At 37.6% G+C, this 13,844-nt stretch overlaps 1 protein-coding gene across 1 annotated transcript; it reads right to left on the reverse strand.

Moving 5' to 3' along the window:
* Positions 1-11,376: 11,376 nt before the first annotated feature.
* On the reverse strand, positions 11,377-13,559 carry LOC149210544 (FCS-Like Zinc finger 10-like). Its single transcript, XM_089394444.1, has 2 exons — positions 12,151-13,559; positions 11,377-12,038 (listed from the first exon to the last, which is right to left on the reverse strand). The coding sequence occupies exons 1-2, from the start codon at positions 12,711-12,713 to the stop codon at positions 11,939-11,941; spliced, it is 663 nt and encodes a 220-aa protein (XP_089250570.1). The 5' UTR covers positions 12,714-13,559; the 3' UTR covers positions 11,377-11,938.
* Between the last annotated feature and the right edge of the window lie 285 nt (positions 13,560-13,844).

Here is a 13,844-nt window from a genome sequence, read left to right on the forward strand (position 1 = left end):
TAGAGCTTGTGAACAGTGATGTGTTTGGACCTGTGAAGGTTCCATCACTGGGTAAGTCTGTGTACTATGTATCATTTATAGATGACTTCTCAAGGAATACATGGATATATTTCCTTAAGAATAAATCTGAAGTCTTTGACAAGTTTAAAAAATTTAAGGCTCTCGTGGAAAATCAGACAGAGAAGAAAATAAAGGTGCTGAGGACAGATAATGGTGGAGAGTTTTGCAGCAAGGAATTTGAATAATTCTGTAAAAAGTGTGGTATATCATGGCAGAAGACTACTCCATATACACCTCAACAAAATGGAGTTGCAGAAAGAATGAACAAGGCGTTGATGGAAAGGGCAAGAAGCATGCTCGGTGGTGCTAGGTTAGGACAGGAATTCTGGGTAGAGGCAGGGGATACTGCATGTTACCTGGTCAACAGGTCACCTTCATCAACGTTGGAGGATATGACTCCATAAGAGATATGGACTGGTAAGAAACCCTCTCTTTCACATCTAAGCGTATTTGGATGTGATGCATATGTACATGTTCCAAAGGAGAAACGAACCAAGTTGGAAAGTAAATCTGAAAAGTGCATCTTTATTGGGTATAAGGATGGTTTAAAGGGTTATAAGCTTTGGAACCCAGTAACAAGGAAGGTTGTGTACAGCTAAGATGTGGTGTTCAAAGATGTGAGAGATGTTATTAAACATGAAGTCCAACCAAAGAAACCTGAGAAGACAGAGTTTGAACTAAAGGAATAAGAATCAGACTCTACAGCAGAAGAGGAATCAGAAGATGAAGAGCCACAAACTTCGGCTGTGAGAAGATCAGTTCGAGAATGAAGGTAGCCAGAAAGGTATAGTCCATCTGCTTTCTGTTCAAATTTTGCTTTGTTTGTTACTAATGATGATCCTAGAACTGTGAATGAAGCAGTGGATTCAGAGGATGGAAAACTTTGGAAACAGGCCATGGTTGATGAAATGACATCTTTGCACAAAAATGAGGCTTGGGATCTGGTGGAGTTGCTGGCTGGAAGGAAACCCATTGGCAGAAAATGGGTGTTCAAAAAGAAGACCAATGCAGAAGGAAAAGTGGAGAAATACAAAGCTTGGTTAGTAGCAAAAGGTTATTCCCAGGTGTCAGGAATTGATTTTGGTGATATTTTTTTTCCTGTTGCCAAGGTAACTTCTATTAGGGTACTTTTATCTATTTCTGTTGCTTTTGATTTTGAGGTAGAACAAAGGGATGTGAAGACAACATTTCTTCACGGGGATCTGGAAGAGGAGATCTACATGAAGCAACCTAAAGGCTTTGCGGTGAAGGGTAAGAAAGAACTGGTATGTAAGTTAAAGAAGTCTCTATATGGGTTAGAACAGTCACCAAGGATGTGGTATAAGAAATTTGATACATTTATACGGGGACTTGGCTTCACCAGAAGTAAAGCAGATCACTGTGTGTATTTTAAATTAATTGGTGACCATGTTATTTATCTGGTCTTGTATGTGAATGATATGTCGCTGGTTGGAAATGACAAAGAAATTATCAAGGATTTGAAGACCCAATTGTCCTCCAAATTCGACATGAAAGATATTGGTGCTGCAAACTATATTTTGGCCATGGAAATTAAAAGAGATCGGGAAAAGAGGAAGCTCTGGTTAAACCAGAGGAAGTATGTCGAGACAATACGACAGAGGTTTAATATGCAGGATAGTAAACCGATGAAAGTTCCTATTCCTGTAGGTGTGGGTTATCTGCTGAACAATGTCGCAAGACACAAGAAGAGGAAGAGGACATGTTCCGTGTTCCATATGCAAGTGAAATCAATACACTGATGTATGCAATGGTTTGTACTAGACCAGACATTGCACATGCAGTGGGAGTATTGAGCAGGTTTATGTCAAAACCAGGGAAGGAGCACTAGACAACAGTGAAGCGGGTTTTCAGGTATTTGCGTGGCACTAGTGATTATGGTTTGTGCTACCAAGGAAGACCAAGATTGGACATAATGTTGGATATTCATGGCTTTGTTGATGCAGACTGGGCAGGAGATCTGGATTAGAGAAGATCTACAAGTGGGTATGTGTTTATTCTATTTGGAGGTGTAGTCAGTTGGATGAGTAAGAAACAATTTGTAGTGGCACTATCAACTACAAAGGTAGAATACATGGCAGCCATTCATGCAAGCAAGGAAGCAGTTTGGTTGTAGAGATTATGTTCAAGTGTGGGGTTAGTACAGGAAGCTATAAGGATACATTTTGACAACCAAAGTGCAATTTTCTTGGCAAAGAACCCTGCATATCATTAAAAGACAAAGCACATTGATCTTCAGTATGACTTTGTGAGGGATATGATGGAAGACAAAAAGGTGTTGTTGGTAAAGGTGGACACTTTGAAGAATACTGCAAATGCATTGACAAAATTTGTGAGCTTTGAGAAGTTCTCTTGGTGTAGAGAAATAATGGGCATTGGAGGGCTGGATAAATGACTAAGCTCTCTTGTAGCCCCCGGTAGAAAGAAAACAATTGGGAGAATGTTGGGTTGTGTTATATTTTTTCCACGACTAGCCCACGTAGTTAACCAGGGGGTTAGAGGGAGGATCATAGGGGGTTTGAGGGGTACCCGTAACCCCACTCTATGGGGTCCGGGGCAGCACCCCGGAAAATTTTGGTTTTGGACCCTATGTTAGGTTGGGTGGACCCACCTATGATTTTGTGCATGATTTTCGCACATGGTTTTCGAAGTGATGGTTTTTGGTCCATGGTTTTGGACGCGATGGTTTTTCGGTCCATGGTATTGGATGCTTCGGCATGTATAAATATGTATTGTAACATTGAAAGGAATGTAATGAAAAATCAAGCTGGTAGTCCCGGTTTTGGGATCCAGGAGAAAATCTCTGTGTATATGTGTTTTATGTGTTATGCTCTCGCATTGTTTATTTTCAGTGTTTTAGAATTCGTATGCAGGTAATTTCTGTACGGGGTTAAAACCTACAAATCTAATGCTTACCTGTGGAGGGACCATATTGGAGTTGCATTAAGGGCATGTTGGAGCCATCATGCACCTTAGCACTGCCTTGAGCTTGTGTGCTACCTTAGTCACCTTGAGCTTCTTCGATAATATAACACCCATAAGGGTTGGGACGAGGGGGGTGAAGAGGGGGGAACATCAACAACAGGGGGTGACAGAACATGGGACAAGGGGGGTGAGCTATCAGACCTCAGGAAATCAAAAGCGAAGACGAGCCCATAGGAGGGAAGTGCGAAGGCGAGCATATAGGAGAGGAGGGAGATGACATATTTGGAGGAAAATATATTTTCAAATATTTGGCCAAGAACTTGAGGGAGGAGGAGTAGTGGCTGCGAAAGGAAGAGAGTTTAGCAATCCACCCTGTAGCTCTAGATTTCTCCTGCTCTCTCTCCTTGAGATGGCAAGCAAGAAGGTTGTGGAGAGCTCAAAGTGTTGGTTGACCTCAACTCGTTTCTTCCTCCTCTAAATCCAACACCTGATGCCTAATGTGGGCTAGAATTCCATTATCAAATAGAGATGTAATGAAGGAATCGTCGAAGGTGGTGGAGGGACGTCCATGACCTCTCCCCCTATTGGGACGACAATCACGACCTCTTCGCGATTCATAGCAAGGTAACAAAAGTAAGCATATGCATATGAAGAGTAAGAGGAAGTAGAGGATGACCTAAGCAAGCTAACTAGAGGAATAAACTGCCATGAGACCATAACACGGAGAATTATACCCCCAGGCTTGACATGAAGAAAAGTCGGATGGGGGTACGAGGCCATAATTCACTTGATGATGAATTTAAGACTAATTTATGCCATTTGGAGGGAGGCCTGTGCCAGGTGGGGAGCGTCGTTGTTTTGTTTGAGGGGTTGTGTCAATCTCTTGTTGAGAACCTAGATCTCGAGAGAAAAATTAAATTCTTACTGTTATATCATTTCAAATACTATTATTTTACATTTTTACCATTTTATTAAGGGTTCCTTTTGAATGGAGGAAATATTTGTTGGAATTGCATGTTTGGTTTATTTTATTCCATGTATTCAAGGGTTTTTCAAGGGGTTAAATCCGTTTATACATTCAAAAATGCAATTTAAAAATGAATATATATATATATATATATATATATATATATATATATAGAGAGAGAGAGAGAGAGAGAGAGAGAGAGAGATTAACCATCACCTATCAAGTCCCTTGAGTGATGCAATCTTTGGAGGGGGAATTTTTTAAAGTTTTTCACTATAAAGGGGTTTGCACCTCAACATATTTGATCCCTCTTGGCTCTTGTTAGATCCGTGGTTAAGACAGATCTATACTAGTACATATACACACCATGTCTCAACTACATGTTCAACATGAAAAACACTACAAATCTCCTTCATTTCGAGCAAGACACAAATAAAATGTTTAACTTTAAGAATTATTTTTTCCCAATTGCTTTATATATTATGTACATATTTGACTTTGAAATATTTTACTCAACATCAACATTGAATTATATTATCTGGCCACATTACCTAGATTAAATTATTTTCGTCATTAATATATTTTTAAATGCATTTATACCTTATATTGAAAATTGACATACACACACACACACACACACAAGTTATTACACGTAAACTCCATATTAAGCATTAAAGGAATCATACATATAAGTTTTATTATTAATGTCACATATCAATTCCATATTAAGAATTAAATAAATTACACATAAACATTTAATAGTTCACACACTTATCATACTCTAACTAACATAAAGGTGCGATTAACTCTATTGTCATAAAGGTGCTTTACTCTAACTAACACGTTCGCACCTTTCGTCTAGCACTGGGATTGGTTGCATTTTTTCACGACTTAATTGTGATTGATAGAAAGTGCAACAAAAACTCATCTGTTAAGTAGGCAACAATTGAAAGATAACAACCCCCTCCCCCACATTAACTGTCGGATATGTGGAGGGGGCTTGTGATAACCCACCAATAATTAGATCTTACATAGGCCATGTGAAAGAGATCATAGTAGGGGGGACTACTAGAGGTTTAGTCACATATGCGATAAATAGTGACACCTCCCCACCATCCCTTTGTTAACTATTTGAAGGATAGGTGGGCCCTACTATGAATATAGGTTGTCGATATAATCCAAACAATCATGTTGTGGCCTTGATTTACAAGGTGTTTAGTGATTGGCCATGTGGGTGCCATGTGGTACTGTCTAATTGGTTGATCTTTAAAGAGAATGACTTTCAATCCAGGTATCAGATTGAGGTAAAGTTTATATCATCGTAAAGCTCTTAGCAGGATGAATGTGATGGAAAGAAGGAAATTTTGTAACCCCATTTCCATAATAAGGCCATGGAGGTTTGGGTTACTTAAAAACATTAGAGAATTTTTTAGGTCTAAAATGGGTCTCAACGCAAAAAAGTACAACCAAAATCATCTTTATAAGACCTAATAAGATTCAAGATGATGATGTCAACCATGAGGGATGATTCACCATTTTTGGAGTAAAAACATAAAATGATTAAAAAATAAAAAATAAATAAAAAAACTACTTTTTCAACTCGTATTTTCAACTACTCTCCCTATAGTTTTACTCAAATTTCGAGTGGGAGCATTCGTTGGATGCATAATTTAATTTAGCATCCAAGGAGTACCCATGTTGCATACTTTCAATGGACCTTGATACATGAAAAATTAGGAATACATGAAAAAACATGATTACATTAAAAGAATGCAACATGAGTACTCCTTGGATGAGGAATTAAAATTTGCATCCAATGAGTGCTCCCACTCAAAATTTGGATAAAACCGTAGGGAGATAAGTTGAAAAAACGAGTTCAAAATATAGTTTTTTGTTTTTGTTTGTTTGTTTTTTTCCCCTCTAAAATTTGATGATGTAATATAATCTTATTTTATTATTTCCACTATTATTTTATAATATTCCTTAGGAAGGCCATTTTAGACCTCAAAATTACTCTAATGTAACACCTCCCATCAGCGTGGAAAAATCGAAGGAGGTGGGGGAAGTGTTACAAAGTGGTATCATAATGCCTAGGTTCAACATTTAGATTGGATGGATTCAAGAACAAATGAAATTAAAAAATTAAGGTTCAACACTAGACCTGGAGATCCTCACACATAGATGATTAAATTTTATTCTAATGAGATGTTTTCTAATATGAGTGTGTGTACATGTGTTTGTAAATGTCATGGATGTTAATCTTGGTAAAATGTTAATTTAAAAACTAATAATGATATGGTTATAAATTTGATGACATGTCTCTTCCATTTGTTTACATATGTGACTGACAGGGGTTTTAGACATGTGAATAACAATAGACAACATGCTTCATACCATCATGCATAGTATTGATATGACAAGATAATAAGTAAATATGTTTATGCTTGATATAACTAACAACTATGTGTGTGAGTGTGTGACAACACATAAGAAGACACAATTACAAGAAGTTATAAAGGGATGGACAACAATATGGTGCAGCATAGCATGCACCAAGTCCATCATGAATGAGAAGGGAAAAATTCTTTTGATAGAACATAAATATACAAGAGGTTAAATATGAGTTGAAGAGTTGCAAGGAAGAAAATAAAAGGCTCATTAGAAGATAAGAAGAGCAAGAAAGACTGAACACAATGCTTCTATAGAGCTTAGAATACATACAGTGGGTGTTGCAACTTGCATCAACCTCTAGAGATAAAGAAGGGTGCCATACTAACAAGACTAGAAATAAACCTTATAAGGTTGGAGAAAAAATAAAACCATTGATAAACTTGAACTACGGAGAGGAAAAGTTGAGAAGAGACTACCCAAACAAGCAACAAAGAAAGAAAAGCTCATGCAAAAAGCAGGCACCTGACTTAGCAACCTGTAATGCAAAAAGAGATGAGAGAGCATCCCCTCAAGCGATCTGTAATTATCAAAAGTATCTTCTTGAATTATTTAGAGGGATGTTGGAGTTTTGAGGTTGCCACAAACCTTGGGAAGGACTCTAACACAAAACTTGTGCATGTGTCGGTGATGGACAACTTGAACACCAAAACTCAAGGGATTAGGTTTATTAAGAACTAATGGATTATCTATAGAGGGGATGTTTTACATGCTTTGGTTGTTATCATTGGCTTCATATTTTCTTCTTGTTTTTGTTTGTTGACTTTGTGTTAGAGTCTTATATTGTTGTTGTGGCCTTTTCATTGTTTTCATTATTTCTCTTGCCTTCCTCATTTGGCCTTTATTTGATTGTTGGGTGTGAGAAAAGGGAAGTATAGGAGCTCATGGAGAAGAGCTAAATAAAACCCAAAAATAAGTGCAAGACCTTGGTTAAACCATGTGTATAAGATAAATGGCAGTAGAGGGAAAATTAAGATAACATTAAAACTAGGTTAACCTGGCTGAGTCCACATGAAAGAAATAGATAGTGACAAGGACAACTAGGAAAATAACATAAGAAGCAAGTTTTCGTAACCTTAATATTGTTTGGCATATATATGTTCTAAATTTGATGAATATGTTAGTAATGAAACAAATGTATATGATGTCATTTCATTTGACAAGTTCTTTGTTGGGAATCATCACATTGGTGGGATGACTAATTAATGTTATTAAAAATCTGACGACTATGTGAATGGTATGTTTGGGATAACATGATAAGATTATCCAATAAAATTCCCTTTCATATACGAGATCCATTGAGCAAGTGTCCAAGAATGAAATCATGCTATTAACTATCGTTATGCTCATGTGTTTATGACATTTTTGTGCTCATGCTTATACAATGCTTATGACAAGGAATTGTTGAACATTGTATCAATGAGTATATTAAATTAGAGAAATTTTGAGGTCTAAAATGAGCCTCAAAACAAAAAATGTACAACCAAAATAAATTTCATAAGAACCAATAGGATTCAAGATGATGATATCAACCATGAGGGATGATTCACATTTTTGGAGTAAAAAATATAAATAAAATAAAATAAAAAACTATTTTTTCAACTCGTATTTTCAACTTATCTTTCTGCGGTTTTACACAAATTTCGAGTAGGAGCACTCGTTGGATGTAAAGTTTAATTTTTCATCAAAGGAGTATCCATGTTGCATAATTTTGATGGACCTAACTACATGAAAAAACATGATTGCAATCACATTTTTCATGTATTTCTCATTTTTCATGTAGCAGAGTCCATCGAAAGTATGCAACATGGGTAATCCTTGGATGAAGAATTAAATTCTACATCCAACGAGTTCTCATGTAGGTAGATAAGTCGAAAATACGAGATGAAAAAATAATTTTTCCTTTTTCCCTCTAAAATTTGATGATGTAATTTAATCTTATTTTATTTTTCAAATATTATTTTATAATATTGCTTAGGAGGCCCATTTTAGAACTCAAAAATTCTCTAATGATTCTAACTGGATTTCTTGGTGAAATCATGACGTACATACACTAGTCAATGTTAACTTGGGCTAAGAAACCACTCAGTGCTTACAATTTGCCTATTACGACCTCTAAGTGCAAGCTTGTGAGCTAAATACCCGGTCGAACAATAATCCCTGGCCTTGGTGGCAGGTAATATGAAAACTATGATGATAATGAAGACGTGATGATATTGGAGGTGTGATGATAATGTGGTGGTAAATAATATTATTGTTGACAGATGACTACCTTAATGGTAGATTGCCCATGCTCAATAGGAGGTGAGCGAGAGGGGGAGGCGTATTGGGACTTGTACGAAAAGGTTCCGTGGAGCAGTATATCCACTACTCAGTACTTTCCTTGATGGTGAAACTACTTAGTGAGCTAGCATCGAGGATGTAGTTGTACAAAAAGGCTGCATGGAGTAGTATATCGACCACTGAGTGGTTCTCTTGGTGGTGAAACCACTGAGTGGACTAGATTTAAACAAAGAGCTAGTTGAAAATTGTGTGGGGCTATGAAACACTGAGTATTTGATTTGACTATGAAAACAATCAGTGCTCGTGAGTTAGAGGAAGCAAAGAGTAACTAGAGAAATAAGTATCAATTACCAGTTTGAAGAATTTCTCTATTGAAGTTGGGGTTTGAATTGATTTAAATTTTTATGGTTAGCCCCGCAAAGAATCTATTGATGAAAGTGTGGTCTAATTTGCTTTAAATTTTTTTATGATTAATCTCATAAGACTCATGTACTTTTGATGTAGGTGAACTATTGAACTGCCTAGCATAAGTATATGAGGGTGGACTACAAGCAAACAATATCATCATGATAATATCAGAGTGCACAACACTAGCATAATGGATGTGAAGTCCTCAAGAACTAGGCCATTGTAATGATATTGGAAACCTATGATATGCATCGATCGCCATGAGATATGCCATGGCTAATATGTAGTGTTAATAAAGCAAGGCAGAGGGATGACTTTGTTGTAAAGACTCTTTCTATGCGAGGAAGCCTTATGAATGGATGGATCGCTCAAAGGATTGTGGAAGTAGAGAAGGAGATGCCTAAACTTGGAAGGTGTGTGATTGCAAGGAAGTGGAAACCGAAGCAAATTGGTTTCAAAAAGTCATGTGCATACTTAGTGGGATCAAGCATACTTGGATGTGAACCATGAAGCAATGAGCTAAATTTGTTCTTTGAAGGAGCTCTGAACATAATGAATGACATTGTTGGACATGACGATTCAAGACATGGGAAATTTTGCTTAGATAAAGCACTGAAAATATAGATCTCTACTTTGTTGATGACCTCTGTTTTTAATAACACTAAGGACAATGTTCCTTTAAGGATGTGGGTTTGTACCATCCCCCTGTTCTACCCCTACTTCTTGCAATGATGTTTGTGATTGTAATGCCAGTGTGGATGAACCACGACTGGCTACACCTCTGATTAAACATATAATATTAATTATTAATAATTAACACAATTGAAGGTTGGACAACATGATGGATCCTTGGCATGAGGGGAAACTTGTTTTCTCAACTACATTACCTAAATCCAATTTAATGTCTTGAAGCCTACTTTCCCGCTTGTCTTCCTTGAAAAGCAACGACCCATACTAGCTGAATAAATGCCAAGATTTCTTGTACACTCGAGGATTTTGATAAGTGCTATGCGATGTGATCGAGCTTGAATTGAAGCAATAAGAGCTCATTAACAAGCATTACAGAGTGGAGTGGAACAACACCATCACTGGAAGAGGGAGGATGTGGTGTAATAGACCGAACCACCTCCTGATAGGTGAAGGGATATTTTTAGATTGCACGAGGTACAAAGGGGTAGGCAATTCCCATTCCTCGACTCTCGCTCAGATTGAAAAAGTGGGGCACTGAGGAGCCAAGTCAGGTTCTAATAGCAAGGGAGATAAAAAGAAGGTAGTGGAACGATGCACTAGATGCTTGGAGATTGAGACTGGTTTGCCTTGGCTAGGTCATATTTCCCTGTTTTCCAATACTTTTCCATTGAATTGATAGCCTACTCTATGTGACCTTGGATGATAATCTATGTAGCTATATATGTAACCTTTGAGTTCAATTTAAGAATATGTGGCCTATGAGGATATACTTGTAATTTTTTTTTTTTTTTTTTTATGTAAAACAATATGATGTTGTAGAAGGCCTAGTGTGTGGGATTATGTTTGTGTGAAAGGTGGTTCTTGTTGTATGGCCAAGGGCTAGTGTATTGGATTATGTTTGTGTCAATGTTGATGAACTTGTTGTTGAAAAACTTTATGTATTTGAATATTTGGAATTCAAGGAAAACCTTGTGAATGGGAGGTAGTGATTAAATTGTGTACTCCCTACTCAATTAAATTAAAAAAGGAAAATAAAAAGAAAAATGTTATGAATGCAAATGTCAATTATTGATGTTGAAATCCTTCAATTGAATCCACTAACAATTTGTCATGTTTAAGTTGAGGGGCAAGCTATCCTAGCATTACATGTGCTATAGCAGATTTATGAATAAGCATTGTCTTATGGAACAATTTATGAACGAATGAGATAAATAATGAAGTTGTTAAATCTGCTAACATTTTAGCCTGGGTAATAATCTCGAGGATTTAGAGAGTAATGTTTTGGTCTTTGGTAGTAATCTTAAAGGATTTAGACCTGGTTTATTATAGCATTTTCCCGTGCAATGATCAATCTAAAGTCTAATCCAATTTTTCCATTGCAATGATTCATGTAAGGTCTAATCCAATTGTTCTTGAAGATTGAATCAGTAGACTGTTTTAGCAATGTTGAATTTGGAGGTTTGAACTTAAAGTTTTCCGTTGCGCCGAATTTTTTCTAAGATGTTATATCTAAAGCATAATTGATCTAGTATATGTTTGGGCACAGTTTTATTCCCTGCAGAATTGGCATTCTCCTTCACCCATACCCAATTCCATCGCACTAAAATTTACTCAACAGGGACTATCACTGCCAGCAGTGCTTTATTTAGGCACTTGTTAAATAAAGTAGCTATCCATGAGGACCTGTTTAAAATTAGTGACCAGAAAGAAAGGAATTTCAATGTAATTTAATCTGGACATAATATGTATATAAAAACTGAAAACCTCATAGAAATCCCAAGTGCCACTGCCATAGAAACCACTCTTTTTCCCTCTTGCTGAAGATGCAGTTAAATAGACCAAGGATTTAATGGAAATAGCAATCTCTAAACATCTATTGAAACAGAATCGAGATGCCCTTGTAAGCGAGTCAGTGGAAAGAGTGGAAATGGAAATGGGAATTGGACCCGCATAAAAGTAATTTTAGATGTTATCACATGCGCACTCCTATTAATATGCCTCACAAACGCCCACCCCGCCATCTCTTAATAAAAGAGGTATATTTTTTATATGATATGCAGCCGTGTATTTATTTACAGATCTGCCTTTGGTCTTATGAGGCAGCACTCGATGAAGATGGAGGAGAAGCAGCAAATGCTTTCATCCATAAAGATCATCAAAATCTGTCGTTAACGGCATTCCATCATCCATCAAAATCTGTTGGTACCGGCATTCCACGCTGCAGAATGCTTTGTCACCTCTGTAATAATCAGCAAACACAGAATGAGGCTAGCTCCGAAGAAAAGGAAATTATAATCAATTCAATGTGATTCTCAAAGATTTATAGCAATGGAATGATAATTATAACAGACCTGTACATGTAGATGTCCTTCCCTTGATTCAATTGCCGTTTGCAAAGATAGCATGCTCTGAGAAAATGGCCAACATGGAACACTGGAACATTTGAAGAGCTCCGAGGCGGCGATGCGACATACCATAGTCCATGTTCATGCTGTTTCCGAACAGGGTATTGCACAATTTCAGGCTCCATACCGCAATGGTTATACATGTTATTTGTGCTCGATTTTGAACCATGGGAGATAACACAAGTGTCGCCCTTTGAATAATCCATTCCAGTTTGATGGGTGTCTTTTGTAAATCCATGAGGAGAACCAATCGGTATTGTCTCGCTGTGCTGCTTGGGAGAACTCGAGGGGAAATCGAAACCGTTTTCATGCAAATCAGTGATCCCAATTCCAGAAAATGTCTCGATGTCCAGTGGAGAAGTTGGGCTTTTTGTCCCCTCTGAATCCGAGGACCCCTTTGCATTGAAACCTATGAAGATTCCAGAGGCATTGCAGAACCTGTGCTTGTCTTCGGGGCAATCACTGGTGCGTGATGAATCGGCTGGGTAATCAGGCGTCACGTAACACATCTTTTCTCTCCTGTTGAAGGGTAATGAGGACTGACCCTTCAACCCTTGTCCTTACCTTGCCCAACACAGTCTCTTCAATCAATGGCGTTCACACCCAGAAACTCCTTGTACGCCGATCCCCTTTGACTTTGGGTCCACTCTTCCACAAAAAGAATAGGACTTCTTGGAACTTGTGACACAATGAAGAGGACCTTACACTACACCCCTGGACTAAGCCTCCCTGCACCTAGCAATGCATACATTGGTTCTAGGTACCTGAAATGGGTTTTTTATAAATACAAAATTGCTGCAAAACCAGGATCAAACTTCCTCCAAGCTCCTCACTACTCTCTCACTTCAAACGACTATTGTCAAAACTTCTTGTGAACAAGGGTCACAACTTCACAAGCTTGTGTCTGAACAGCAACACTGACAATCAGAAAAATGACAGGAAACCTTCCCCAATATCAATCTACTCCAATACCAGTACACCAACAAGAATACAAAGCATCCTTACTTCGCCCGCCGAAACCAGCTCACATGCACCAATCTTTTCTCCCTAAATCAAAACAATCCCCCAAAACCACTACAACATCCTCCCCTGGCGAAAACCCCCTTTTCATCAATGGTATGAACCCCTTCTTCAATCAATGCTACAGAAGCAGAAACCCCTTCCTAGAACGTTACAACAATGCTTGAATACGCCTCTGTGGCAGGGTACATATACGCGCTCCCATACAGCAAGAATCTCGCCGAATCTGGCCGTACCCAGATACAAGAAACCAGGTATGAACAACGCCCACATTACCCAAATGAATCTAGGGGCACCCAAAGGCAGTAAACCGGGAACAAGCCCACGCCCAAATTTCCACGTTTATATCTGCATTTCCTTAAAAGTCATTTAAATGCCACTGGGCTCTGATGTCACACAGACAAATTCAATGGCACAAAACAGAAAGCTAACAAGAACAATAATATACTATATTCCTGCAATATAGTTTTGTCTTTTGTTATTTGCTTCAATATGTACAATTAAAGAAACTTCTCCGTTTCAAAGTATTATAGTACTAAAGTTATTTGGCCAAGTTTTTATAAAGTCTTGAAATTTATGTATCTCATTATATTACTGTGTATAAATAAACTTAGTCAATT

The sequence above is a fragment of the Pinus tabuliformis genome, chromosome 1_2 (assembly GCF_031772625.1).
Source record: "Pinus tabuliformis cultivar Carrire ecotype Pingquan chromosome 1_2, CPIR1, whole genome shotgun sequence".
NCBI lineage: Eukaryota > Viridiplantae > Streptophyta > Pinopsida > Pinales > Pinaceae > Pinus > Pinus tabuliformis.

Coding starts and splice junctions, on each gene's coding strand:
- LOC149210544 (XM_089394444.1), bottom strand. CDS start 12,713: ATGTGTTACGTGACGCCTGATTACCCAGCCGATTCATCACGCACCAGT. Junction 12,039..12,150: donor AAGGACATCTACATGTACAG/GTCTGTTATAAT, acceptor TGATTATTACAG/AGGTGACAAAGCATTCTGCA.